Source organism: Stigmatopora argus, chromosome 2 (genome assembly GCF_051989625.1).
Source record: "Stigmatopora argus isolate UIUO_Sarg chromosome 2, RoL_Sarg_1.0, whole genome shotgun sequence".
Classification (NCBI taxonomy): Eukaryota; Metazoa; Chordata; class Actinopteri; order Syngnathiformes; family Syngnathidae; genus Stigmatopora; species Stigmatopora argus.
Window position 1 is genome coordinate 13,715,139 of NC_135388.1, and position 23,911 is coordinate 13,739,049.

At 38.2% G+C, this 23,911-nt stretch overlaps 2 protein-coding genes and 1 long non-coding RNA gene across 5 annotated transcripts in view; 2 read left to right on the top strand and 1 right to left on the bottom strand.

Annotated features, from left to right (window-relative positions):
• The first annotated feature begins 1,082 nt into the window (after positions 1-1,082).
• On the top strand, positions 1,083-17,367 carry scml2 (Scm polycomb group protein like 2). 2 transcript variants are annotated; one of them, XM_077623974.1, is made up of 14 exons: positions 1,083-1,192; positions 3,537-3,610; positions 3,740-3,805; positions 4,106-4,176; positions 4,675-4,909; positions 5,722-5,810; positions 5,932-6,175; positions 12,561-12,871; positions 13,236-13,383; positions 13,491-13,697; positions 14,858-15,031; positions 15,564-15,779; positions 15,959-16,113; positions 16,219-17,367. In XM_077623974.1, exons 2-14 carry the CDS (start codon positions 3,589-3,591, stop codon positions 16,342-16,344), a joined length of 2,064 nt encoding a protein of 687 aa, XP_077480100.1. In that variant the 5' UTR covers positions 1,083-1,192; positions 3,537-3,588; the 3' UTR covers positions 16,345-17,367. The 2 variants fall into 2 exon arrangements, with proteins under 2 accessions (XP_077480100.1, XP_077480106.1); XM_077623980.1 differs by having other exon boundaries at positions 15,962-16,113.
• Positions 17,368-18,529: 1,162 nt separating this feature from the next.
• The window catches only part of LOC144091035 (uncharacterized), a 35,625-nt gene continuing 30,243 nt past the window's right edge, over positions 18,530-23,911 (top strand). The window contains exons 1-2 of the long non-coding RNA XR_013305590.1: positions 18,530-18,663; positions 19,354-19,444. This is a non-coding gene — a long non-coding RNA (uncharacterized LOC144091035). The remainder of the gene's footprint in view (positions 18,664-19,353; positions 19,445-23,911) is intronic.
• The window catches only part of nhsb (Nance-Horan syndrome b (congenital cataracts and dental anomalies)), a 38,438-nt gene continuing 34,191 nt past the window's right edge, over positions 19,665-23,911 (bottom strand). For both annotated transcript variants that reach the window (XM_077622988.1, XM_077622982.1), the window contains 2 exons: positions 23,728-23,848; positions 19,665-23,551 (listed from right to left, as the gene is read on the bottom strand). In XM_077622988.1, coding sequence (XP_077479114.1) covers positions 22,918-23,551; positions 23,728-23,848 — 755 coding nt within the window. In that variant the 3' untranslated portion in view covers positions 19,665-22,917. The remainder of the gene's footprint in view (positions 23,552-23,727; positions 23,849-23,911) is intronic.

The following is a 23,911-nucleotide window of genomic DNA, read 5'->3' on the forward strand; positions in this document are numbered from 1 at the left end:
TTAAATCTGACACTTTGTAACAACTATCCCCATTGTGGAGATAGGTGTCACGTATACAGTGGGGTTCATTTTTCACTTTTAATTAAAACATATGTTGTCAACTTCTGAATAAAATGTATGTTTTTGTTACCTTAATAAACTCGGGGCATTAATGAATTACTTTATCGTTTTACTATTAAATTAAAAGTGGATGAGTGATTATAATGTCCTCCTCACAGTTCTGAGATCGAGGGTTCAATCCTCATTGGATTCTGACCTTCTTGTGTGAAAATGGCTCCTATTCACATGGAGATGGAGATTTATGATATTGTTTGGGGTAAATAAAAAATAAAACTCAACATTCAATGGCACAAATTAGCCAAAAAATCCAATGCATACAATTTCTATACCAAAACAAACAAACAAACAAAATAGTTTTAATCCAGGTACATAGCAAACATATTTGTGATATTTTGGTGTTCTATGTGTTAGGGCAGGTTGTTTACTTCAATTTTAATCATGATTTCGATTGGTTTCTCATAATTCTAATATTATATCAGTGAAGTTAAACAATTAATCTAGATTGTTATTTATTCATGTAACTATTTTTGTTAATATCTTGGTACTAATATTTCTGCTTAAAGTTATATTCAAAGTTGAGTTTTGGCATTTCACTACACACTTAAAGTTTGAGATTAATTCACGTTTATTAATCAATATTTTGATATTAGTTGTTATATTTTTGGTGTTTTTAGAGGAGTGCCGTATAATTATCTCCATTGTTTTACATTGCAATCCAAATTAAAACATAAAACTTGATTTTACCCTAGATTTTTCTGATACGACAGGATAAAGTTGATTTAATAAAGATTGAAAGTGAAAAAATGTTGAGAATGTGGCTGGGGAAAAACAAATGATGTCATCTATTCACCGAAATTCAGGTGAACTTCATCGCATGGGTAAAATAACCGTAAACTTCCCTCATACATTCAAATTTTTGTTTCGTTATGTATGATATTATTGGTAGCCAACATGAAACAACATTTAAAAATTTAATAGGATCTCCCCGTTTCTCTCTCTCTCTCTCTCTCTCTTGTGTGTGTGTGTAGTGTGGCTACGGACAGACATGCGCGGAGCTGCAGCGAACATGGCGGCCGCCAGCATCTGACAGAAAGTCAGCCTTACCATCCAAATTGGTACCTCCAGCCCCTCGGTATGTTCTTTTTCTCCCTTTTCTCGTCCTTTGCCGACTCCCGAGTTCTTATTTCACGCCTTTCCCAAGCTCATTGGTGCCACAAAGGCCACGTTTGCTCGCCTGGAAGAAATGTGGTTGTGTTGCCAGTGTGTGTTGTTGCTTTGACTGTTTCACTGTATACTGCATGTTGCTTACGTGATGGCTACTTCTTGTTATTGTTACAGCACTGTGGATTACGTTGAAGTCTTTTGCTCTTGTGTTCACTGCACTCCCGCGTGCTGTTTACAAAACAACTGCGATGCTCATGCAATCCACTGGGATGTTTAAAGATGCAACATTAGCACGCTGTTAGCCTTGCGAATAATGAACGGAGTCCTGCCCACCTACTTAAAAGAAAGAGGGAAAACGCCATATCGATCTATCTATCTCTCTATTTATCACTTTAATACATACAATACATTTCCATACATATTTTATGAATGTAACTACATACGAATATATAACTATATGGTCTTTTGTTGGTCCAATAAGGCAAAAGAAATGTTCAGGATTTAGTTGGGTACTTTAACTAATATGAATTTGGTATTGATTATAATCTATAACTGTTTGAATGAAAACTAAATTTCAGTGCTTTAAATTTTCAATTGAAAAAAATAATGTGTGACAATTTTTAATCCTGCCCCCATAAACAAGTAGTAACATTAACATTTGATATGCAAGTGTGGGCAGGTCTCAGTTGTAATTTTTTTTTTTTTTTTTTTTTTTTTTATTATTAAAGATTATTTTAACATACGTTATATTTTTGCCACTAGTGAATACATTCAATTATACATGCACAGAATAATAATAAAAACTAAATTTAAATTAATTAAATCCAAAAAACTATGTCCCCAAATAATACTGCAAAGTTAATTTACTTATTGTTTTTTAAGTTTTCATAGTATTTAAGAGAGTGCCCTATTATGGGCTAATCCGTGCGAATCAGGATTAACTTTCCTTTTATAAACTGACAACAGATGTTTTCAGTTATTTCACCTTTTTTTCCTCCTCGCTAATTCCATAATTCTTTGTGTTCATTCATAGTTTTCATGCATTCATTGAGAATATACAATGCAAAAACACAAATGAAAACTTGTATTCAAACCTTTGATTTGTATTGTAAATCTATATACATGGAAGGAATAAACAATTTCAAGCAGTGTCCTCTGATAGCCTTAAACAATCCAAAGCATGCGGACAATAATTTTACGTCATTTGAGGAAAAAAAAACAGGTCTCGATAGGTCTCATTATAAAATGGCAAATGTCAACTTGGAAAAGGTTTCATCGCAAACATCAATTCGCTAGTTCATTAGTTGTGTCCGTTTTTAGACGTGTAATGAAAACTTTTAGTCCTCACAAGTTATGTGAACACTTTGAATGAGTCACTCTTTCAACACGCTGCTTGTCATATTGGTGCTGCTTTTGGTAACACCTGTCAATCAAAAGCTATCGCAGCTCATGAAACCAGCAATTTTTCCTCCTCGTCTACGCCGTGTGAAGCATGATAACGCAAATCTCAGAGTAGAGGCTGCTTAATTGGAAATGGTGGTTGTAAAAATGGAGCGCTTCCTGATCTGCTCAACTCTTAAGGGTGATCCTCGTGAGTGGAACAGACAGAGGCATGCAAACACCCAAGCAGTCGGTCGCTGAGCGAGCGGTGGAACAGGAATCCTTTTCATGTGGACCTGCAGACGTCCCACATCCATACGACTTAATGGCTTTTTATGGCACCTTGGAATCTTTATGGCTCCATGGCTTTTTCTACAAAGACAAAAAGAACGGCTGCACAGGGAGGAACGGCTAAACTACTTTGCAGAGGTTGAAGTTCTGCTGTTGAAATTCAGGATTATTTGGGAATATTTTTGGCATTTTCTATTTCCTTTTTAACTTGGATTGGCTCTTTTTTTTCCTAATCCAATTTTTGCACGTCAAAGTTCAAACCCTATCAGGATTTTTCTATAAGACTTTTACAGGAAAAGTCTGTGATGTTTTAATGAATTTAAAAAAAAATGTTTTCATTTTTTTTAAATAACTTCTCTTTCTAATGTAGTTTAATACTGCTGCCATTAGTTGAAGGGTTGTATGAACATGGATTGGGAACCATTCAAAAGTAAAATTGGTTAAAATTTTGAAGGTTGTGTTGAAAATGTTTTTTTTTCATAATGCAATGTCTTAAATAATTGAAAATATAATGTGAAATGAAGGAATGATTTACAATAACTACTCCAAACACATTGTTATAATGTTATTGTTAATTCATTGTTTATCAAAGCGTTATGTGCCCATTAGTAATACCTCTGGTATGTGCTTTGTATTTTAAGGTAAGGGCCTGTCTGACTTCCTCTGCTGCTGCAGGATAACATCTGGGTCATCATGGGCCGAACGCCGCATAAAGGTTGGCCAGTTTTAGGAAAAATGTACTTCTTTGTTGTTCTTTTAACTGTTAAATAATCTCTTTTGGGGTGGTTACACGAAAACAGGTAGTTTTATGTATATGTTTCTGAGGAACACAGTTTGATTCCAGATCAGAAAGAGGAGAAAAAAGAGAGGCCAAGCATTGGTGCAGGGTCTGCACTTGACAAATCTAATGGTGAGTTAACACACATTATTTGACCGATTCCACTGTTAGAAATTGAGAAATAGTACTAGTCAATTTCCAACTCAAAATGTCCATTTAAGGTTTGCCAAACTTTTTGTACTTAACAGGCAGTTAAGAAATGTCTTCCTCACTCAGATTAAATAAATTATGTATGACTGATTTAGAATTGTTTTAATTGATTGTTCTTTGAACAACTTGACACACCCTGTGAATTAATATCCACAAAAATGTAATGTTTAAATAGAACGGTGGCTTTCTTTTAAACAAACCAAATTGTTTTTCTTTTGGTAGAACCATTCAGTTGGGAAGGCTACTTGAGAGAAACCTCGTCCACTGCAGCCTCGCCAACTTGCTTCAAACAGGTAGCTGATCATTACCATACTAAACATATAACTCAGTAAATTCCCATGCATCACTATGTATACACAGATATGCAGACACACCCACACTTGAGACAATTAATTAACAAATAATGGATTATCAAATTTATAGACAACTATTGTGATGATGTTATTGAATGCTCTTTTTTATTGTCTTTTAGTAAATATTTGTTGATATCCAATGCACATATACAGAAAAATATTAATGTGTACATTAATGTAACAGAAAAAAAGATTTTAAAAAAATCTAACTTATTCAAACATGGTCATTGTATTACTTTTACCACTATTTTACTGTCAATTAACGGTAGTGACATCACTATATGGAGAAAAAAAAAAGGTCAATTAAGAGGTAAAAACTGTTAATTCGATGTTTAGTTGAATGTTCAACCAAAGATACATCTGAAATTTAATTGACAAGTATACTCAAAGAAAGTGAAGGTTCATATTGTAATTGTAATTTTTTGTATTGGCCTGCAGTCCAGAATCCCCCCCTCCAATGACTTCAAGGCTGGTATGAAGCTGGAGGCTCGCGACCCACGCAACTCCAACTCCGTGTGCATCGCCACCGTGATGGGCATGATGGGTACTCGGCTACGACTGCGTCTCGATGGGAGCGACAACACCAATGACTTCTGGAGACTGGTTGACTCATCTGACATCCAACCGATTGGCACCTGCGAGAGAAATGGGGACATGCTCCAGCCCCCGCTGGGTAAGACCACTTTAAGACGTGCTTGCTCGTTCATGCGGACATTTCGATATGTATAGTCTGTATGGTGGGGGTTACATGATAGATTTGCACATATTTATCAACTTGATTGTACCAGAATGATGAAATGGAGGAAAAATTAAAATGGTAACTTGAAAATGATTTGAATGTACATAACGTTGTTCAACCTTAATCCACCATTCGCCTTGCTTTGTTTTTCACATTCGCATCCCTGCACACATTTGTATAAAAGTAATGATTCCAATTAACGCCATCCTTTAAGAGGCTTACTTCATTGGATGTGTTTATGGAGCAAATCCATTGTTGATGTTATTACTATTCTGGTCTCCAGTCTGCTACTCTAATATACTATATACACTACACTTTAATTCTAGTTGTCTGTAGCACTGAAACGAGCATTCACAGCCAGTCCTCCCACTTTAATTGAATTGGACGTCAATTGTCATGTAGGCCATAGATGTACACCAATTGCTAATACTGTGACCTACATGATGGAAAATTTGATCATGAGAGGTAAAATTTGAGAGCCCTGCAATCTCAAACATCTTTAGGTTGACTTAAAATAAAAATGCAATCTGTTGAATCTACAAATGACATTTATGGCCATGAATCTCCCTCTTTGTTTAGATAGATCCACAGTGTCCTGCTTCTCATTCTTCAAAAGTAATGAACATTGGTCTGCCTGATGGCAGTCATTTTCCATCAAGCTATATTTCACTTGAAATGAACACTTGGATCTACATTAGCCCTATGAAAAGACTTTAAAGTAATTAAATTGTTTTTTTTTATTTCAGGGTTTAGAATGAATGCCTCCTCGTGGCCTATGTTTCTTCTCCGAACGCTGAGTGGAGCAGAAATGGCACCAGCCTGTGCTTTTAAGAAGGTTTGTTGTTATAAAAGTGTGGATATTACACATTATTAAACCAAATGTATGTCTTCATTCTGTGCTTGGCTTTTACAATTGTTAGGGATATTTTTCAACTCCATAACTTACATGTGTCCAGGACCCAGCTAGCCCCATTAAAAATTATTTCCAACCCGGGATGAAGATGGAAGCCGTGGACAGGAAGAACCCTTACTTAATTTGTCCGGCTACAGTGGGTGAGGTCAAAGGTCAGGAGATCTTTGTCATGTTTGACGGTTGGCGAGGTGCCTTTGACTACTGGTGCCCATTCGACTCCAGAGACATCTTCCCAGTTGGCTGGTGTCTGCTGACGAAACACAGTTTACAACCACCTGGAAACTTCTGTAAGTGGATTTTTCATTTTTATTCTCCATGCATTTATATTTGGGTGTGCAGACTTGTGACTATAAGCCATACAGTTAAAATTGAGTGCAAAAAACACGTTTCTACAAAGTATTGTTATTTTATTGTTTTTAATTGTGGTCCAAACCAGAGGACCAAACTGCAAGTGTAAAAATGCCCTTAAAAATATTATCCCCTGATGGTAACCCCATTTCAACACAAGGGGGCAGTCCAAGCAAAATTTCCAACACAAAGCCTGTCTTTTGTTTAACAATGTTAGGAGTCAGATAACAAACCTCCTTTTATTCTTGGTGTCAAAGGGCCAAGATAGAATGAGTATACTGGAGCCATTAGGATGGTTGGCCTTCTAATGTCACATAGGAGACTGGGCAGAACAGTCATGTTGGTGTCACTTGAAACCTGGCTGGACCTAAAAGCCCCCCTAAAACACGAGAGACCAGCGGTCTGTACTTGGTCATGAAATATATATACGCACTTCTCACTTTCCCTTCAAGGCTGAGTTATACACAAAGTGCACTTATGCGACCCTTTATCATGGTTCTGCAATCTGGGTCTAATCCATTAGTCCAGTATTGAACCTTTTTGTAAATTTGAAATCCTTATCTGCTTATTTTCTTTATTTTTATTTTTTTCAAAGGCTGTTTGCGATCACACTCCTCACAGGAATTTGTTCAAATATGATAGCTGTTTCAAGTCAAGCTTGTGTAAGAAAAACAATGAGCAATCCTCCCCCAAGTCATAACTCCATAACAACATTGCAACGCTGGTATAACTCAGACAGCGCAGTGTTTAGAGTACTTTTGAGATTAGAATAGCCTTGTGCAGTAATCTGCCGATACAGACGCAACTCATCCAGAAGAAGTTACCTTGGCACCAAAGGAATGCTAAACACCAGCTCAACAAAGAAAAGTTACCCAATGTCATAGTGCATTAACAAATGAAAACCTGATACACAATGAATTGGACACACAGACCCACTCCTATCCCATATCCATGGAAGTGATAAAAGCAAAAATTATAACAGTATTTGACACAAAATTATAACATTATGTATTTGACATACAATTATAACAGTATTTGACATAAAATTATAACAGGATTTAACATAAAAATATTTTTTAAATCATGTTTAATAATGAGAACATATTATTCTATACACATCACTTTAAATGAGACCTGTCATCCGCATAAGCCATGTAGGCCACAATTTCAACATTTAATAAAGTACAAGTCTGGCCTACATGATCCAAAATGGTGCCAAATTAAACCATAGTTGTGGAAAGTCTTGATATGTTCAAGATAAAAGATTTCCTTGAAAAGCAGCTGTGAAAGGTCATTTATGTTAGGTCTGGCTGTGAATTGAGCAAGCAGGAGGGAGAGAAGGGAGGCTCGGCTGCATCTGAGCCAAAATAACCCAGTTTTAAATTGATTTCTTCAAATCGGCCGGTGGGATTAAAAAAAAGACAATACCAATATTTGACAAATTGCCGATAATCAGCCTCACAGAAAATTGGTCAATCTATAGTTTAAAACTGTCAATCTATGGATCTGCAGAAATTGGTAGTAGATTTAATGTTATTAAAATGTAATGACAAAGCCCAAGATATTCATTTTATATTTATTTAGTATCTTATATTTGGACACTAGGTAGAATATTTCAACAAAATATGGTAATGTGTGTGCTAGAAGTAGTTCCATACTAGACTAGATTACGTTAATCCTTGAAGCTGCACATAACCTACGCGATGTGACTTTTTCGTGTGCTGTTGGGGATGGATCACCAGGCAGCTGTATGTGTGTGTGCACAAAATAAAAAGGGGATGATGTGTAGAGTTAGACAGGCAATACGTTTGTATGAAAATATAAGTTATAGCTACGTTGGGGGCTGGCATGAACACCTATGAGGTGATAATCAGAATGACACGCATACGAGAGACTGTCAGTCGGATTACATTTAAAATAGCTTTACTTTTTTTTATTGCACAATGTTGAATGCCGCATGCCTTTCAGAAGCTGCTAAAAGCAGCAAGTTTGGTATAAATTTAACCATTTATTTTTAAATAACAAATGCTTTCCTTTTCAACCTTTAACTGTGGTCTCCACTTTGATTTTTAAATTGGGTCACAATACAGGCTTTCAGTCTAAATTATTCATAAAGAAAACACTTTCAGATTTTGTTTGCTTATGGTAGTTCTTAGTTTTTCTTTACCCAGCCAGTTATTAATCTTTAAAACTAACACACTCTGAAAACAATCTTGGATGTAATATTGAGATTTGTTAAAAAGCTAGCAATATAAAAGATGCTTTCATTATTTTGCAACATTGAACGCTAATGAGGATGCGCGGTACGCAAAATAGCAATATTGTAATTTTATGTACTATTCAAATACAGGATTTAATAATGACAAATCCACTATTGACAAAACAAAATATTAAAAATAATGATGTTAATTAATAATAATAATAATAATAATAATAATTATGATAATAATAATAATAATAATAATAATAATAATAATAATAATAATAATAATAAATATATAATACTAAAAATAAAACAAATACTGACATCAACTTTGGTCAAATTGAATTCAAAATCAAAATTAACCGATCAGCAGTTTTATGTAATCCTACAGAATTTTAGCTTTTATGGGACAAAAAATGTCCGGACAATCAAACATTGCTCCTACATGTCTTGATAAAGATATCAGGAACTTGAGCCCGGATGCCGGCCACCACTAAGCTCCTCATTGTTCCTTGGACTGGCTGATATCGGACCATGCCACTGCTTCCTGACATTTGGCCAGGTCATCTCTCATCTGAAAATGTCTGAAAAGGCTCGGGTTACGGCGAGGGGGACCCCCTGTCTGTGTGTGTGTGAGTGTCGAGTGAAAGCATGCTTCTGTGTGTACCAGCCCCTTCTTCGAATGTTCACCCGTTTCAATCAGGATGCCCGTCTCACCCAGTTTAACCTTTTACCCACCGTCTAGCCTGAAACCCCAACCCTCTAGACCCAGCGGTAACCCCTTTTCCCCTGACACTGGCCCCCCCAATCTCTCCCCCAGAGACTTGAGGAAGGGCAGGTGACTGATGCAGACTGTCGATACTATAGCCTACAGATAACATGAATAAAGGATTCAACCCCCCTAATGTCATTCACCACAACCCACCCACTTCTCTTGCTCCGGACCCCTCCCTTGCCCCTATGCAAACCCGCCCCCCCCACTTCTCATTCATAGGGAGGGAAGCTTCGCAACAGCTTCAACCAGCGGCAGTAGAGTGGGCTTTGTTGTAGACTCCGAAAAGACAAGAGTAGTACGTAGACTTGTCTGAAGGCAGTAAAATTACATGGAAACAATCAAGTGTAAAGGATGAGAGCTCAGTCAAGAAAGTTTGAGCTGCAACCGGACAAAAGAGAAAATCTGTGAACTGAAAATTGTTGCTAAGAAAGGAGCAGGAAGCGACTGTCAGTCATTACCACTACTACCGCGGCTGCTACTATCACTATTTGGGAAACCACAGCTGCAGTGCAGAGTTTCTGCTCTTTGGAGACTATTTCCTGGTGAGCATGTTGTTTGCATACACAATAGCAGAAACTTTAAGAGGCTTTTTTTGTGAGAAACTATTTGTGTTCACTGCCCGCTTCTTTGTGGTAGTTTCACATTTATTCTGCATGTGTTTATAAGACTTACTGCAGTCATGCATAAATCACGGAGTGCTTGCTTTAGTTCATTAAATGATTCATTTATTCAAATTCAGTGTTCAGTTTTCTTTTCTTTTGTAAATTTGAGCATGTACGTGGTTGTGGTTGTTGGAAAACTTTTTATCCCGATGCAAACAAATGAAACTTGTAAGCAGCCAGAGTTGTGGTAGGAGTGCTTTTGGCTTCTCTGAGTTATTTTTACTGACTCTGCATTCAGAGAACCATTTGTTTTTGATCATGTGTGTTTGTGTGTTGGGCATCAGGAAGCAGTTAACGTCAGATTAAGCCTCCTCATTCTCATATTGTTAGGGCTCTGGTAAGTGTTTTTTTTTGCGCCTGTCAGTCAGGACAGTTTGAGGTAGTTTATTAGCTTCTCTTCAAGGTGTATTTGTCTGTTTGTTTGTGGTTGAATGAGCTGATGATGAGGGGAAGCCCTGTTTGTAAAGCAGGGGGGATAGTGTAATTAGATGAGGAGGAACTCTTCTGGGCCCCTCCCCCACTTTCCAGACAGCAGACACACACTCAGCGACCTCATTCTGATGTATGTGGTACGCACATACGGCACACACACGCTCACGTGTTTCCTCTGGTTGGGTTACTCGGGTCGCCTTGTAGAGTTGGAATTATATAGTGATGATCAGGGCAATATGTCTTAATATGTATGTGTGTGATGTCGACTCTTGACTATTTCTTCTTAGGAAGGATTGCAAAAACATCCTACATGTTGCCACTATCCGCAATACTTTAGTCAGTATAATGCGTTTAATTTGTATTTTTGGGCTATCCTAACTTTAGAATATTATTACAGGCCTAAGGCCTGTCAATGTCGCCCTTCAAGTAGTTGGAGTTGTTATTCTGTTTCTTGTGGAAATGAACTTTGAAGTACTTCCTCTTATTTGCGAACTGATTGTCTTTAAAGTTGATATCTATGTAGGATGAGGCAGTATCTATTGTTCCTCAGAGCCCGATTTGTTTTCCCTCATTTTCTTCTATGAGGGCTCATTACGTAATTGCACATTTATTTTGCCTTTGTTAGGGGTTAGGCAATAGTAGCACACTTTGCTTTTTGGATTTTTCATTTTGTACCCTTTTTATCATGTTTTATCAGTGTTGTCGAAACAGTGAAAACACCCTGTATTTCAATCTCTGCCTTTTAAACTTGTGTCATAGTATTGTCAATGAGACATGGACACTGGTGCAGTTTCTTTCATTTTATTGGAGTAGTCACAAAATAAATAATCACATACTGCATCTGTAATGAGTTAAATATGCCCGACCAAATATCATAATGTATGAGTTTAGAGAAAGCTATTGGTTACCTATTGTGAATGGGTTTGCAGGAGCCACTCTCCTCAAGTGTGCTGTGAGTAAGCATGCCGCCTTGCTTTTTCTTCTGTTCCCACATGTGACTACTCCCAGGGAGCAATTGAGTTGTCCCTTCCCAAGCGGAACAAAACACTGCATGATTCCACACCCACTTCCACTCCTTTCTCAATTAAGCAGCTTTTAGTCCCTCCATAACACCTCTCCAGGAGGTTTGAATGAAAGCTTTGGCCCCCCGAGAGCCTCCAATGCAGCGACAGACCCTGGCATACACCTAACAATATGTTTGCATTGCACTGATATGTAGCTATCGCTCACATTTTCCACTTCCATTCCTTGCCACTCCATTTGTAACGAATATTTTTAATGTCCAAATTCACCTGTTAATAGATGAATTAAAAGGTCAATAATTACATCAAGAAGAAAAAGTGCATGCATTTTTTTTTGAATTGGAGACATTGTCTTAAATGTCTGTAAATTGGGGCTGTCACAAATGATTACCCTGATAGTTGACCAATCACCAATTTTAAGGGTACATCTTATACGCGGAGTGAGAAAATATGGTAGTTTATTGGCCAGAATGACAATAGTCAGGTGTCCGGTTTCGAAGGCCGAGGTATCTAAAGCGTGGCGATCCTGGGCGAAGTTAGTAGACAGAAGGCTGGGGGCAAGCAAGAGGCCGGTGTTTAGATGAGCAATATCACTAGACAAGAACGCGAGAAGGTACTCTCAGTAAAGTGTGAGAGACAGCCCAGTGACGTGGTGGCATTCCGACTGACTTAAGCAGGCAGGTGATGATGATTGATGACACATGCCATTGCTTCACCCGTCTGGTGCTGGCCCTGTAATGGCATGATATACAGAGCCACACACATGCCCAGTCTGGGGCCTAACATATGAGAAAACTGTTTTGGAAATGCATGGAAACAGTGCAGAAAAGATGTCATCTTGGCATAGAATTGCTAGCGCTACTTTTAACTTAATTGTATTTATGCAAGTGCACTTTTATTTGAATTCTTCAATCACAAAATGTCTCAATAAAAAATCCACCCTAAAACATTGTCAAAACAAAACAGTCTATTGTTTATTAAATGAAAGGAATGAAATATAACAGTCTTTGCTTTCTTCATGAGGTTTTCTGATTGGCCACTGGGTTGATAAAAGCTGAATACAAATGAACTAGTCAAAGATCATGAGCTTGGGCCTGTCTCGGATATTTAAAAATCCCACAGTGAAAGTAAATTAGTTTTTAGTTACAACCAATATCTGTGTTCAAGTTGTTACTCCATGTCATATAACACTGTATTATTTCTTTGAATTTGTTTCTCTTCTTTTTTCAGTTACCCTTCCAGGTGCTCTCCTCGCCCCCGTTTCTTCTTCCTCAACCTCCCTCACAACTCGCCGCTCCACTTCCAACTCCTCGTCGTCCACCATGCAGACTTCTTACCGACTGCCCAACCCATTACCGCCTCTACCCGTCCGCAAGGGTGTCCGAGGCCGCCGCCCTAAGTCACAGACTATTGCTTTATTGAAGGCTGCGGCAGAGGCTGCTGCAGCCGCGGCAGTCAACGGAGCAGCACAGAGCCCCGTCAGGACCACTCAACTGGCCCCCAGACCACACAGAAAACGTGGGCCCAAGCCTGGGAGCAAGGTGAGATGATCCTGACATGTTTTGTTTTGACTAGTAAGGAAAGGTGATGTTGAATGTATTCTAATTAACCCAAATTTATCATGATGACCAACCCATCCCTGACAAGTGTACATCAAAGCAAACTTTGAGTAGTCCGTAACTTTAACCATATATTGGGCAATTAAATTTTGGGGGGTAATTAATATATACAACCCAATAAAGACCTGGCATCTACCTGCCTGGACATCGGGTTTCTGGCAAATGATTACTGCTAGCCCCTAAGTCACAATGGATTGCTGCTAATGGAATGCGTTGTGTTAGATGACTGGGCTATAAAGGGTTAATGATTATTTTCAAGTTTCAACACATTGCTATCATTCCTTAGAGGAAGGCCCGGTTAGTGCAGTCACTGGGATCATCATCGTCCTCATCGTCATCATCAATTCCAGCTCCTCCACCAGAAACCAGATTGAGCACCAGCCATGTCTCAGTAGACAACCACCATAACAACAACTCAAATGTAGTCTGCACAGGTAAGAATAGCAGTTAGTATACAGTAAATGGCAATGTATTCAGCAGTGCTAGAAAGTTAGTTGAAAAACAGATTTGATTGTTTTTCTTCTTGGTTCTGTCCATATAGTGTGCGTATACGTAAACAAACATGGTGACTATGGTCCCCACCTTGACCGGAAACTGGTGCAGCAGCTCCCAGACCACTTTGGGCCAGCGCCTGTCAACGCAGTGTTACAGCAGGCCGTCCAGGCCTGTGTGGACTGTACGTACCAGCCCGCCGTGCTGCTGTCATTCCTACAGAGCCAGTCCCACACGGGAGGAGAGGTCATCCGAGGTTTGTAGTCGTATATGTACACAGGGGAACCTCTCGAGGAGAAAATGCAATTATTGGCGGGTTTTCCTCTGGGCTTTAGTTGGTGCCCCCGTGTTTTGTTAGGCTTGCGTCATGGATTGAAATTGGTCATATTAGGGTGACTGACTGTTGTGGCTTCCTGAAGGGATTAACACAGTTGATTTTGGTAATCTGATGCTGCTCTGTGACGATGCTGGTTATTTGATTTGAAAAGTCTGGTTGATCTTAAAGAGGCACTGAAATCATTTTCCAATATTTTAAACGTTCATGTTTTTCTTTTACATGTTTATAATTGGGGGTTTTATGCCGCTTTTAATGCTGTTTGGCACTGTAAGATATCATGTAACATAGCAAAAAAATGCCAGACATTTTAATTGCAAAAATTAAGTTTGCCCCGTAAAATATAGTAATAACCAAATGTGCGTTTATGTGCTCATAATAATGGCCAAGAATGTCCATGACCAAATGCTAATGGGCTAAAGATTGGTTCTATTTATTGTGATGAACTGATCACTGATCCCTAAAATTCATGAAATTGGACTTATTTATTGGTTAAATGTCTTCCAGTATTTTTACCCATTAGCGACGCATGTGTAGTCTAATAAGATCCCTGTAACAATGTTTCGATACTGTAAGTTTGGCCTTAGTAGAGATTGTTAATAATTCTCAGCTACACATATGCAATCAGCCAGATGAAACTCAAAGTCATTCAAAGATTAATGTTAATGACCATGCGTGTGCATTTTAGGGAGAAATTGCTGGGATACAGGCGGGATATAAATGATAATGCCCGTAGCCGCATTTGATATGAGCAATGGGACTGTAATCAAAAGTGACATGTGCACCTAACCTGTTTTTGGATGCTGGGATTGAGTCTCCCTTGTGGGGGTGGATTTGGGAACGCTATGGGTGAATAGGGAGGGGCCAGGGGCATTAATTTGTGTGTTTGTGTAGGCTTGGCTTGGGTGGGAGGGTGTTGTGCAGATTGAGGGTTGTGGGCTTGTGCTGATAAAAGGAGGGCGCTTAACCCCAAACCATCTGCTGTTTTCCTTTAACTGTGGATGCATTCAGCCTGTGTGAGAGCAGGTGTGAATACACGGGCCACGGACTCATACAGTATGTGTTTTTGTTGTGTCTTACAGTGCGCTCCGAACATGGCATCCGTTACGTCAAGCTCCCGTCTGTCTCCAGTGCTTCTACTGTGCTGAGGTTCTTGGAGAACATGTGCCAGCATCTAGAGAGCGTCAGCTTGTTTAGTTCCCAGCCTTTCAGCCCCTTTAGCAAAAACACACGCTTCTTCGAACGGACAAAGTCAGGTTCGTAACTATGATGAATCAGTACTTGAAAATGTGATGTCAGATCCCATTTGCGCCTCTAAAAACATTGTTTAAATGTTTCCAGTTAATTTATTTATTTTGAAAAATACATCATTGCCTCAATTAGTGTTGCTTTCTCCCTCGAATATTTTAAATTCCCATAGCAATTAAAAACACAATAAACAAAACAAAAAGCAACTCATTAGCAGTCATTGACGCGATATGTATTTATGAATACATATATGAATCTGGGTGGCCCGGTGGGTGAGTGGTTAGCGCGTCGGCCTCACAGTGGGAGACCTGAGTACAAATCCAGGTCGGTCCACCTGTGTGGAGTTTGCATGTTCTCCCCAGGCATGCGTGGGTTTTCTCCAGGTACTCCGGTTTCCTCCCGCATTCCAAAGACATGCATGGTCGGCTGATTGGACACTCTAAATTGCCCTTATGTATGAGTGTGAGCGTGAATGGTTGTTTGTCTCCTTGTGCCCTGCGATTGGCTGGCCACCAATTTAGTGTTAATTTCTCTGTTCAGAACCGCTGTCTCACACGGAAAACAACTCATCTAACAATGATTCCAAAAAGGACTCTACTCCCAACACGCGTCCCCCTCACATAGCAGCGGACTATCGAGCGACCAAGAGGGAACGGTCGTATTACGCGTCACATTCACATACGCCTCCACCTTTAAGAAGAGTCAGCTCAAACCCAAGTGAACTTGGACAAGTGCCCGCACACAGACGAGTAGAAGGTACGATCACACACTACATTTTCATAGATGTTTTGAATTTAATTTAGATGAATTGATATGGACTTTCCAATAAAAATAATCATTCATTTCTCGAGGAGGGAGGCCTCTTTTTTTGTAGATTTCTGTGTAATTCTAATTGCAGTTCTAAAAAAGATCATTTTGTTTTCATTTTTTTTCAGCAGCCAGTTCAACAACCGGGCCAGACCACGTCACACAAGACAAGGAAAGTTCAGGGAATGATGCATCTTCCTGGTCAGTTGATGACGTTATCCGGTTCGTCCAAGATGCTGACCCTCACACTCTTGGTCCACATGTGGAGCTGTTTAGGAAGCATGTGGGTACTTCTTTGTTTATATTTGTGTTAGCTATTTTTGGTTTTGGAGTTATTACCATTTTCTTTTTTTTTCCTCCCTGTTAACGCGAGTTTGTCTCTCTATAGGAGATCGACGGTAAGGCTCTGATGCTGTTGCGCAGTGATGTCATCATGAAGTACATGGGACTGAAGCTGGGCCCTGCACTCAAACTCTGTCATCACATTGAAAAGCTGAAACAGTCCAAACAATAAAAGGACTCACGCGTTCTCCTGTCACTGGCAAACATAAACACAAATACGTGTTTTTGCACAGGGATGAAGCACCGATGGAAGCCGCCCAAATGTCCGTTTTAGTGCTCTTTTATATTCTGTACATACCGTTTGTACCTTTGGGGAGGGAGGTTAGCAGTCCGCAGGCTATAGTCAATCAACAGCTTATACATTGGTGTTTTGTTTTTTTCCCCAAATTTGCCCAAAACATCAAAAATGTAAGTTAAATGCAATTTCTAGGTCATCTTTATGGTCATAGTTTCACATGGGGAAGTTTTCTCATGACCTCAGTATTGTTTGCTTTGATATCATCTATTTTTTTATTTTATCAAACATTTACTTTACATCAAAGAAGTATGTTTTTGTTTATTAGCATATGTGCATTATCCAGTATCCAATATCGGCACAGAGGCATGTTTTTGTATTAGTCTTTTTTTGCCTTAGCATGAACATCTGGCCTTTATTTAATTACTTTTAAGAACACAACCTCAGACCGACACTGTAGCTTTGCTGTTTCAACATTTTTACACTGACATTGAACACTCGCTTCTGTGGTGTTCGCTTACAATGCAATAACATTTTTGACTGATTGCTTCCTAGAATGTAATAATTCGAAAAGTAAAAGGCACTGGAGTGTCCCAATCATGTTTGTGAGATCTTGGGGGAAACGTCCTAATATCGAAGGTTGTTTAGAAGAGCTGACAAATATTGAAAAATACTGAATCCATCATTCTCCTGAAGAATTAGGACTTGTGCTGTCTTTGCGAAAAATATGTGTTACCTGTCTGTGTTCCATGAGCTCAACGATTTAACCATGAGTTAATTACTGTATTAAGTTTTTACAGTTGACACATGATAACTGGAATCTTGCAAGTATTCACTTTTTAAAAAAATGTACTGCCATTGCTCTACTCAGTGTTCTCAAGACAGTACGTTTGTTCAATTATGCCAAAAGTTTTTATTTTAGTCATTATATTGTCTAATAAAGTGTATCAAGCTTGTGAATATTCTCGTTCATCGTTCCTAACTGGACGATTCCACCCGTTTAAAAATGGGTAAGGTGTAAGCGGTAATTTTTTTTCCTAAACTGGCCTCATTTCCAATGGCAACAGAGAATTAATTGATTGTTTCTTTGCAAGTTTTTTCTTTCTTTTTTGGCATCAGAAGGCGTTTTGAACCAAATGCTTCCTGAAGCCTCGTTCCATTCTGTTGCTCTCCATAGTGGTGACGAGTTGATACTTGAAACCATCTTGCTTTAAAGTCAAACTCAGGTTTTAGTAATAGTTTTTTAGAGGATGTTTTACAGTAGCATTTATGTTCAGACTACATCTTAGAAGAGATACAATATAATCAACGATGTATATTTAAAATGCCTTGTCATTTAATGCCTTGCCGCATCTTGTGTGTAAATATAAGCTTTTTACTCTCCACTGTTTATTTTATGTCTGATATGCATTCGCGCAATTAAAAATGTTCAATTTTTCATCATCTTACTGTTGGAAACCATTGGCACAATGATAATACAGAACTATCACTCCTATTTATTTCACTTTTGAGAAAGAAGACTTTCAATTAGTACACTGCGGTGCAGTTTCACTGTTAATTTTCATGTTGCCCCTTAGGAGTCCTACCCAACCCCCTACGTTGGGACTATTTGTCTAGTTAGTCAATAATTAATTCTTACACTGAAACATCAAAGAGCACTGCTGTGCGAGGTGGAATATCTTGGGGTGTGACGGGGCAGGGGCTGTATAATGTAATAGTTGATTCGTACAGTAAAAATTGTAAATATTACATTTGGGTGGTTGATAGTCGACTTGGGGATGTAGACAGTATTTTAGTTATTTATAATTTATTTTAGTTGCAAGTGTGATTGGTCGAATATCATTTTAGCCCCTGTATAATAATAGGGGTGATCCTACTTTGCGGTTTTTCAATTATCATGGACATGTCTGGTCTACATTATCCGCGATATTCGAGGGATTACTGTTTTGTGCCATCTGCACAAATTGTTGAAAATTAGTGAAATTGCTGGTCTGGATTTCCCAATCGTCCTCTGATTAGTTGTTGAGGGCAGAACTTCGACGACCAAACTACATTTGGATAGATAGATTCCCTATCCAGTCTGTTTTCCATATCTCCCTCCTCTACCACACCTGAATCAAATGATCAACACATCAGCAAGATGTCCAGAAGCTTCATACCGATCCTAATTATTTGATTCAGGTGTGTTAGGAGACATGGAAAACAGACTGCATAGGACTCGAGGACAGGACTTGTCTTTAATATTCGGTCTCCCTGGTACGTGTATGTAGTATTTACGTAATTTCATATTCTAATGTTTATTGATTTCGTCACGATATCAAATTATTACCTGTTATGAATTTGTTAAATACGTAATGCTATGCTAGACTGATAGCAAGAAAGAAAATAAAAATCCTATTAGCTGATTTAAACTGCAGCCTGATTTAATATCTACCCTTTGTTTTAGTTTTTTTAAAGTTGGTGTCGTAAACCATTCACCAAAAGTAACAAGCCAATTTTACAAAGTATCTTTAAATATTGCTCATTCCTTGGCATCCACACATGCCACTAAGGACATTGCGAAGTAGCTAGTATACTAAGTACTACAGTAATTTAGTAATCTCTCCTCGTTAGTTCCTACTATACTAGTTATTTATACCGATGGTAATTGAGAGCCATTGAAGACTGTTTTTGTACTGATCTTCTGTCTGCGTAGGATTATGTGAATATGTTGCCATCTGGTGTTCATTTTTATATATTCACGTCCAATTAAAGGGGATCTGTGCTATAGGATTTCAGACCATTTTTAATCTACTACCTTTATAAACAGGACTGAGTTGAAGAGCTTCAGTTTAAGTAAATATGAATTAAATACTAATGAATAATTAGCAAGAGGAACTGCTACAACTGTGGTTTGTCATCATCTCCACCTTCCTGTAATTTTGATCTTACCTTATGTACCTGCAGATAGCATCATCACCAAAAACATCCTGGTGAACACCATTTCCAGCTCACCACCATTTCCAGCTCCTTCCCAGTAGGAAGATGAACATCACAGGTGCACGCACACAATATCAATATTGTTATCCAGTTTTGTGAGTTATTGGATTGGATTGGATTGGATTGGATTGGACAACTTTGTGACCCTAGTGACGATAAAGTGGTTCCAAAAAAAGAATGAATGTCACTTTTTTTCCAAAACCCATTTTTCCCTCCATTATTTTCATTTACTGCACTTTAGGTCTGAAAATATCTTGAAATGAATCTAAAAACACTCATTTATTTTCATTCTTTTATTGGGTTATTTTACAAAAAAAGAATTTCAACATTGTTTTCTTTTAAAAATGTATTTACACGTTTATACAAAAATACAAAAATGATTCAAATCTGTCATGTCCTAGCTACCTTTAAACTTGGAGCATTTTTAAATAGACAGTTATGCTTGTGTATTTTCTCACATATATTTGAAATTTTAAACTCTGTTTAGTTCTATTCCATACTGTACACCTTTGAAAAAAATGAGCAGTATTTATTATATCTCATTAGAGCATTATTGTATGCAAACATTGAAACACTTAGAAGAAAATATTCATGAATTTAAGAATCTTTTTTTTTTTTGGGAGATCCATGTAAATTTCAATTTTATAAATGAGAGCTTGAATTCATTTCAAATGTTGAACCCACGCCTTGTCTGTCATATCCAATAGTGTTAGTCATTTATCCACTGAAAATTCAGAAATGATATAAATTGTGGCAGTACACCATTGGGATAAATGATGGGTACAGTATGGAAAACAAACACACCAGACAAATATTCAATGCTCAAGTGGTTTTGTTGTTGTTCTACAATCAAATTTTCACATTGCATTCTTCAAGTGACAGGTATAACCATTTACCTTAAGGATTCAGTCATAATAAAAATTCAAGCATTAAAACGAATAAAAATCGAAACAAAAAATGGTAGAACAAATAAAAGTAGAACATCTAAGTCACTTTTGATCGTTTTATCGTCATTTTTTTTCCCATTAAAAGTAAATATCTCTCACGCCAACTTTTGCAGCTCAACAAAGACTAGGACCAGCACCACAAGTGTTCCAAATTACCTATAACATATTTTTTTCAGTCTTAAACATATGATTGTCCAGTGAGTAAGATATACAGTACAAGATAAACCCCTGTTGTGGTCACAACTATACGAAACAGAATTAGCCAGACAGTTTGTACACCTATTGAACACACTATTGAACTTGACATTAGAACATAAAATACAAATTCTTTTCTTATCTGGAGTCGTCCTTCAGATAAAAATAATCATACGGTGGTCTCCCACCCCCTTTGTCATTTGTGTCTTATTGCATGCGATAAAAACACGACAAATAAAAATAATGGTCAGGAACAAGTGCCATGAAGCCATGTAGATGTCATGAATGGAAAATGAGTAATTCACAGCTTTTTACTCACGTCAACTTACACAGTGTCAGTTCTGTAGTTTTAGGTTTCGCTGAGTATGTTTCTCTCTCACTCTCTCTCTCTAATTCTCTCCCTCTCGCTCTCTCTCCCTCCCTCTCTTTCTCTCACTCTTTCTCTCTCCCCCTCTCTGTATCCATCTTGCATTTATACAGTAAAACAGTAAGATGTTTCTTGAGGTATTCACAGAATACAGTGAATGGTTCCTATTGAGTGCAGTCTCTGAATATGAGTAAATGTTTGCTGTGATAGGCAGGTGAGAGTTCAAGCTTAGAACCACTTTTTTCCTTTTCTTTGGAATGATTACAGATTAGCATGGTTTGGTGGTGTTTTACATTATATTACATTTCTGTCCAACATATTAAAGGTAACCTCAACTGATTCTCTGCCACGAATTGTGATTGAAATCAATGGTAGCAAAAGTGTTCAAATATATTTATATTTGTTTTCTTTACATATTCTTTTTAACGTACTGCTGCACTGCGTTTAGAATTCAAATGTGATCTTAATATAATAGAGTCAAAAGGCATGATGAGTTTCAATTGAAATTTTTTAATAGTTGGGGGAGTGTGTTTGATATATATACGATTTTCATCAGTTTGGATAAAACCAGTCTGATCACTGGATTGAGCTCTCACCTGTCTCGTGCTACTGGGTCAGTGCAAATGAAGGATAGGCAACTAGGAGAGAACAGTGTTCATTGTTAAGATTTGTATGTCGTGTCAATGAGACCTGTTCTTCTTTGCTACACGCTTGTTAAGATTTTTTTCTCGTTGATTTATATAGATATGCCTTTCTATTCAATACAAATATACATATGTAATTTCAATATAAGATATAATTTCTTTTCAAGATTCTTGAAGAATTATCAAGTGCAAAAGAGAGGTCGGTTATTGGAAAGCTTTGCGAATGACTCTCTGGTAAACCCGATTTAGGACCCTCTAAAGCATTTTCACCATTTGAACTCAATGGTGCTTTTTAAAACCACCTTGAAATGCTTTTATTTGCTCGAGCTCCAGCATAACACGGTTTTAAGCTTATTTTTTAAAATATGATTCTGGCCAAGGTCCTTGTGGAGTCATCCTTAACACAAGCAAATCTAGCAGAGAAAGGCCACTGTGCGATTGTCCCCAAGTCTTCCACAATTGGACCCCATCTACTTACAGTAATTGGCCCTTGCTCCTTCAAATCCCAGAAAAATCAATTTGGATCAATGGTGATGTTTTTCAAATGTCACTTTTTCATCGTTTCATCGTTAGTCCTACGATACAAAGGAACCACGAAAATGTTGACAGACAATTGAGGGGATGTTTCCATAAGGTTCATGCAACGTGATGAAACGTTATCATGTTCTGAGAGGTTTTACAAAAATACATGCATCATATTCTATTTCAGGATATAATTTCTGTCACAAAATATGTGGATGTCTTTAATGGATGCCCTTGATCCCAGGTCTGCTGATTAAAATAATCAAAAACTTGGTCTTGTGTTGAGAGCATTTTGGAACCCACACACAAGACAAACCTTGCTTGTTGGCAGGAATATTTAGAACACGCTGATGCAAAGTCTGGTTACTGCTTTGGGCACCGACAGTTGGAAGAATATTACATTTTGTATAAATTTTTAATTTTTCTAAGAAAGCATTTCCTCAACAGCACACACCCACACCGCACAAGACAGGAAATACAAATATCAGTAAATCTTGCATGTACTTGTTGTAGTACATGCAGTCCTTTCACCAAATGTCTTGTCTTATCTTTAATTTATTTTTTTAATATAGATATATATAAAAGACAGTTGAATCAAAATAGTTATTTTATTTATGAGGGTGTTAGCTTTTTTTAAATATCTATAGTTGTGGTAAACTTTTTTTCCATGACCCTTTGTCATTCAGTTTCTCGCAACATTTGAAACCCAAAAGATCCATTGCAGCTCCAAATACTGGGCACATTTTAGCAACAGTCAGATTTTGGGGTGCAATAGGCCAAAGGCAGCAATTGACACCTGATATTACAAAAGTAGGAAGGGGGCCACTTAAAAAAATGCGCATGTCTGTCAACATTTTTAAGAAGATCTGTCATCATGGGGACTTCCATCTGAGTTCTCTGTCTCCCCTTCAGAAATGGCTTGCATGGGAGCAGTGTAGAGGCGGCTACGAGTACTATAGCGACTACTGTTGGCTACTGGTGGGACCCGGGAACGTCCTTGTCGAGATGCAGCAGTCATAGGCAGTATTTTGGGGGTGAAGCTCTCGGAGTTGGCCCTGGGAAAGAGGCCTGGTATCTGGATTGGCTCTAAATTGGAGAGTGGTGCTTCCTGGTGCACTAAGGGTGCCTCTTCAGCTTGACTTAAGGGGGTTTCCAGAATGGACTCCCCATGGGTCTTTGGAGTTATTGGGCTCTTCAGAATCTCAGTGGCTGACATCCGATAACTTGAATCAGATCGGCTACCTTTCTTAAGCAACAGTAGTTTGAACTCCTCATTGGATGTAGTGGATTTCTTGGCGTTGCGGTAGATTGGAACAGGGACACGCTGCGAGCCAGAAGCGCTGGCTATGGCGATGGGGGTGTTGAGTGGAGGGGGTGGTGGCATAATGGCATTGGTGACACTGCTGAGATTTACTGGCACTGTGGGGCAGAGACGAGACTTCACATTTAAGTCTCCCGAATCTTTACGGCCCAGGACCTTTCTCTTCGATCTGGAAAAAAAGGTATAAAGTCTTCATCAACTATCAGACAGTTAAACAAACAGCAAATACGAACTATAGCCTAATGTATTTACATGCCTGAAAAGTGTGGATTCTATGCATTCCAGGACTGACGTTCATTAACTTTGAACTCACAGAAAAAAATTAGAGTTAACAATAAACAGCACCTGTGTATCATAGCAAACAGGTCCTCGGTTGTTCTGGACCTGTTGGGGGATGTTGTAATGTCATCATCAAATCTGGGGTCATCCGTCAAAGGTGAGAGTGAGTTGTCAGTGGGTGTCGAATCTGCAACAATAAAACATTCAAATCCCACATGATCGGCATATGTGATCATTTAGACAATAGTAC

Excerpts from the sequence above, each read along its gene's own strand:
- scml2 (XM_077623974.1), top strand. The coding sequence starts at position 3,589 with ATGGGCCGAACGCCGCATAAAG. Across the intron at positions 3,806-4,105 it reads TGCACTTGACAAATCTAATG|AACCATTCAGTTGGGAAGGC; the intron begins GTGAGTTAACAC and ends TTCTTTTGGTAG. Across the intron at positions 13,384-13,490 it reads CTCAAATGTAGTCTGCACAG|TGTGCGTATACGTAAACAAA; the intron begins GTAAGAATAGCA and ends CTGTCCATATAG.